Source organism: Cicer arietinum, chromosome 1 (assembly GCF_000331145.2).
Source record: "Cicer arietinum cultivar CDC Frontier isolate Library 1 chromosome 1, Cicar.CDCFrontier_v2.0, whole genome shotgun sequence".
Classification (NCBI taxonomy): domain Eukaryota; kingdom Viridiplantae; phylum Streptophyta; class Magnoliopsida; order Fabales; family Fabaceae; genus Cicer; species Cicer arietinum.
This window is the reverse complement of record NC_021160.2, coordinates 37,180,367-37,186,100: the sequence shown is the minus strand read 5'-3', so window position 1 is coordinate 37,186,100 and position 5,734 is coordinate 37,180,367. Positions and strand designations below refer to the sequence as shown.

General features: G+C 30.4%; 1 protein-coding gene across 1 annotated transcript; it reads right to left on the bottom strand.

The window, feature by feature from the left end:
• Positions 1-253: 253 nt before the first annotated feature.
• Positions 254-2,117, bottom strand: LOC140918898 (uncharacterized). Its single transcript, XM_073363841.1, has 2 exons — positions 1,672-2,117; positions 254-317 (listed from the first exon to the last, which is right to left on the bottom strand). Exons 1-2 carry the CDS (start codon positions 2,115-2,117, stop codon positions 254-256), a joined length of 510 nt encoding a protein of 169 aa, XP_073219942.1.
• Positions 2,118-5,734: the final 3,617 nt, after the last annotated feature.

Genomic DNA, 5,734 nt, shown 5'->3' with positions numbered 1-5,734 from the left:
ATTTCTCCAGAATTTTTCATTCTCTCTTCACATATGTTTGGTTTAAAAATAGCTTCAAAACCATTATCACAGAGTTGACTAATGCTGAGAAGGTTATGTTTCAATCCTTCAACATATTGAACATCATTCATTTTGACAGAATTTATTTTACCTATGGTTCCCTTGCCTTTGATTTTGGCTTGATCGTTGTTTCCAAATGTTACGGATCCTCCATCTTTTTTTATAAATGACATGAAGCAGTTCTTGTCACTCGTCATATGCCTTGAACAGCCACTGTCCAAAAACCATGGCCTTCTCTTGACATTTTGAGATCCATCCTGCATGATGTGTTATATCATTTTTAGGTACCCACTTGATTTTGGGTCCTGAGGAGTTAGTTTCGAAAACTGATTTTTCCTTAGTTTTAAATGTTATCTCAGACTGACCAATTTTGGACCAAGAAGAGTGTTTTGTGATTTTTTATGGTGGTTTAAAAAACTGAGTTTTAGTTGGTTTTGATAAAGCTCCAGAACGTTGAGAAAAATTTGCTTTTGCTGTAAACTGTTTTTCTTTCTTGAAGATCCTTTTGTTCTTGATTTTTTCATCCCTTTTTTTTAAAATAGCATGCAAATTCTAAATGTCCAATTTTGTTACAGTATGAACATTTGATTTTGCATTTTCCATCTTTCATTTCAGGAACAAAAAAATGTTTCATACATTTTGGTTTTTAAGAATTTTATCAAAACCAAGCCCAGCTTTAATGAAGTTTTTCAAATCATTTTTAAGAGTTTCAACTTCAGCCTTGAAAAGATCGTTCTTCGTTTGAGATGAAGATTGATCTTGGTTTTCTATTTTTTCAGATTCAAGATTTTTGAGCTGAGATTCTTTCAGATTTTGAATCGTCTCTTTGAGTTTATCATTCATAGCCTGAATTTTCTCTTTTTTTTTTCTTTGTGAAATTTTTCTTTAAAAGAGCTACATTTTTTAATGAGAAAATTTGAATCATTTAGTAGATTATCAAATTATGTTTCCATTTGTTTACATACAAGACATGGTTCAGAATTTATTACCTCTGTTTCTTCACTATTTGCCATTAGACACATATTTGCTTCTTCAGGTTCATCTATTTTTGATTCGTCACATCCCAGGTTGCCATCATTGACTTATTTTTGAAAGGAAATTTCTTTGGCATTTTTTTTGTTCAATGGACATTTAGTTTTGTAATGTCCCTGTTTGTTGCATCCAAAGCAAGTGATCTTGCTTTTATCTATTTCAGTCTTGAAGTCTTTTTTGTCTGGGGATCCTTTTTTGATCTGATATTTTCTTCTCATCATTCTTTGTATCTTTCTTGTGAGGAGAGCTATTTCTTCATCAGCATCTTCCTGGTTATCTTCTGAGTCACTTTTCTCATTTGTTTGTTAAATACTTGATGAGTTTTGAGATGCTTTTAATGCTATTACTTTGTCTTTCTTTATAGGTTTATCTTCCAGCAACAGTACTTCATGCGCTCTTAGAGTTCCGATAAGTTCTTCTAAGCCCAATACTTCTAGAGTCTTGACTTGACTTATAGCTGTCACCATTGGTCTCCATATGATTGGAAGACATCTCATGATCTTTCCCACCCTGTCTTGTACTGAATAAGCTTTGCCAAGGGAACGCATTTCTTTCGCTATAGTTGTGAATCTTGAATACATTTCATCGATTGTTTCTCCTTCATTCATTTCAAACAATTCGAACTTTTGAATACCAATGTCAATTCTTGTTTCCTTAAAATGGCTTGTTCCCTCATGGTGAGTTTGCAATGTGTCCCATTCCTTCTTGGCAGTATCACATTCATCTACTCTTTCACTTTCTTCCTTACTTAAGACACATGATAGAAATAATTGAGCTTTTGAGTTTAGGAGTACCTTAGATTTTTCATCTATTGTCCAATATCTTTCTTTCTTTTCATTCGATGTTGGATCGTTTTGATCTACTCTTGGTATGAAGCCTCCATCTGTGATGATTCTCCACATACCAGTATCTTGTGACTTTAGGAACAATTGCATTTTTCCCTTCCAGAAATAATAATCTGAACCATCAAAGTATGGTGGTCTGTTTGAAGACCCTCTTTCAGCTATGTATTTAGCTTTTGACATTTTTCTTCCTAAATCTTTGCTCTAACACTTTTTGAGTGCTTAATCCTTAGAGACTGGCTCTGATGCCAATTGAAGTAACAATGCCAATTATAAGGAAGGGGGGTTTGAATTATAATTGCCCCTTTTAAAAATTCATGTTTAAAACTGAAAGTTTGACTCAAGATTGATCTTGGTTATAAACGAAGATTGATCTTGGTTAGTAGAAAACAACAATATCAAATTAATCAATATGAAAATTGATTGTATAGAATAAAATAAACAGAGATAGAGATAGAGATAATCACGCAAGCATGTATCCTGGTTCACCCAAACACGGGTTACGTCCAGTCCTCACAAATGTGAGCTTTTCCACTATGTGCTCAAAAGCAAGATTGTTCTTGGTTGTTGCACAATTTTTCACAGATCAATCTTGATCTTTACACTGTTTCTACCTTTCTACCTAGAAAGGATTTCTTCAAGTTTACCTTAACTATTTCAGAAAGGATTTTTCGAACTATCTTTTAAAACATAAAGGATTTTATAAACTACTTAAGTTTATGTTAACACAATAACCTTGAGTTTACAAAGTGATAATTTAAAGAAGGTTTAGAATTTGGGTATTGCTCAACTCTTGTTTGAGAAATAGATTCTGTAAGTAGAACTCAGTTGGTACTGATTCTAACACAACACAAAGTTTTAGAAACAGCAAGCTAAAGAATGATTTCGAGGCACTTGAGTGTGATTGAATGATTGATGTTTTTCTTGGCACTTTGAGTTGTGTCTTGTTATTTATCCTTAAGCTGTATTTATAAGCTTCAATAGAACTTTAGGACAGCTCATATGTCCGTTGAAATAGGGCCAGCTGTCATTAAGGAGTGGTTGGAAAAAGCTAGTCATAAAGCAAGAGTGTCCATGTTGATACCAAGAACGTTCTTGACATCCAAGATCGTTCTTCAAATTGGTTGATGATGAACTGACTTGTACTTGTGGTTGTCAGTTGTTCTGAGTTGAATACTTGCTTTTCAGTCACGCGTGTAGGTCTAAATGACAAGTATAATCAGTAGTGCACTTTACAGTACGTATCTTTGTACTTTACAACATGTGCCTTTGTACTTGCACTTGCCTCACATGAAGAATGATCTTGCTTTAATCTTAAAACTTAGCATGTCTTTGATTCTTCGAAATTCTTGAATAATCATGACATAGATTGATCCTTGCTTATTCTCTGATGAAGATATGAGATGAATAAAGTTCTAGGATCTAATTTCTAACAGAGAAACTGGTTATTCTTGTTTCTGCCAAAAACGAAGATCGATCTTCGTTTTCCAGAAATACTTCAAGATCAATCCTCGTTTTACTGTTTTTGCTTTCTTTGATTTTAATGTGATCTGCTTTGTAATGTTTGATACCTATCTTGTTTAACACTCTAAAATGCACATGTTAAATACCAAAACATTTAGAATCATAATTAATAGTCTTTAATTAACTTTTTGTTTAATTATCATCAAAACATTTAAATTGAGATTTTGTCTTAACAAATCCCGCACATCCTATGATGATCCAATACTAGGATCCGCTCCCGCTCCACGACCAAGGCGAACCAAACTCTAATACCACTTGTTGAAATTATCTTACTAATTCATCAATCAAAACATATATAATCATGCTTTAGTGGGAAACCAAATAAGCATATGAAATAGAAAAAAAAAACATAAATTTTGACAATATTAGGATCTATATCATGTTGATTTATAAAAAGATATTAGAAACACCTGAATTTATGTGTTGATAGTCTTTCGACGACGATACTCTAAGCTTCCTGAAAAGAGAGACGAATGACAAACACTCGTTGATTTTTGGTTCTTCCTCAATCTAAACATTTTATGTCCTATGCAGTCTTCAGATGGAGTGAAGAGGCAATATGTCGTATGTCGTGTATATTGGAGACCATAACCTATATATAATGTGATGACCAATTATAGTTTGTATTATTCTTAAATGCTCCATCAGACATCCACTCATATTGGAGCTCTTATCAATTAATTAATTATCTTAATTAGAAATCTAATAAGCCTTATTACTTAATTTGATCACTAATCAGTTAAGTCTCCTAATTGATAAATAGTTAATATAATTAAATAAAGATATGTGCTCACATAATGCAAATATTGCCGATAACAAAGGAGGAGTTAATATTGTCGAGGATCAAACATGCAGAAGAGGGATCAAAGATGAAGAGAAAGAAGAAAATTGTGTGATTAAATATCCATAAAGTGTCAAGTCTTCTTGTAATGTCATGGTTTACAACAAATAAACCCTAAAAAACTGGTCATATTGATAGTGTTGCATAAACCATACGACCTATGATCGAGATCTTTTCAAATAGCTCAACAAAGTTAATATTTTAATAGTCATAATTTAAAATGGAGCAGACATTACAATATAAACCCACTCGATATTGAGAAAAATCTTATTTAGATGTTGCTCTGGTTTTTGGAGAAAAGACTGCAGTGTATTATTTGAACATAAAAATTGTGTGATTAAAATTCTAAACAACAAAAATGTTATCACAATTCAACTAAAAGCTAAAACTATTTTTTAGATTTAATAAAGATTGTGAATATTAATCATGAAGAAGAGGAAAAAAAGATCTAAATTCAAAGAAGACCATAAAGACACTTGTATTTTGAAGAAATTTAATGTAAAAGAGGAGCATAAAAATATAGGTTAAGAACGAATAGTTCAACTCAACAGTAAATTTAGTCTCATCAAAGAATGATATTCAAAAGAATTATAATAAAAAAAAAATTCAAGTCTAAAAAATTAGAAAGATAAATTTCCAACTTGAGATCCAAATTGAATGCAGAAAAGATATTATTAGCTTATTATAAATTTAAGTTTTAGATTTAAAACATCGTATTTATAGTATATGATCTAGTTTATAATACTTTTAATATTTTGTTTCATATTTTAAAAATATAATATGTTTTTACATTACAATCTAACACTATATATATAGAGAATGATCTATATATATGGCCTGCAATAAAATCTAATTAAGGTTTCTTAATCTTGGATAGAAGAGGAAAATAAGTAATGGATGAAGTGAAGAAGCTCAAATAGACAAATTATAAATTTGGGAATTTATTTTTCTAAAAAAGTAAAATAATTTAAAAAAACTACATGAGCTTTTTTGTAATCAAATTGAACGGAAAGTTAAAAAGTGGAAACAGTTAACACATTTTATCATTTTAAAAATATATATATTAAAAAGATTAATCTGACACAATAAAATAAGAGTTTAATTGTTATATATATAATCATTTATGGAAATAACTTTAAAGATAATTTTAATAAAATTCAAATATTTTTAATTTTTTAATGATTTTGATTGACTCATAGTATAAATTTTTTTGACATTGAAATATCACAAAAAAATAATTTAAAAAACACATATTATATACATGCATCTGTGAAAAAAAAAATCACCTCAATTTTAATTAAAATGACTTAATTACCAAATTTGAATTAAATATCCAAATTAACCTCTACCTACCTGCAGATGCACTCATGTACATGCATATGTGAAAAGGTTACTATTAATATTTTGTCAAAAATAAAGGGGAAAAGAGTGGAAA

Coding starts and splice junctions, on each gene's coding strand:
- LOC140918898 (XM_073363841.1), bottom strand. CDS start 2,117: ATGTCAAAAGCTAAATACATAGCTGAAAGAGGGTCTTCAAACAGACCA. Junction 318..1,671: donor GGAGAAACAATCGATGAAAT/GTATTCAAGATT, acceptor CACATCATGCAG/GATGGATCTCAAAATGTCAA.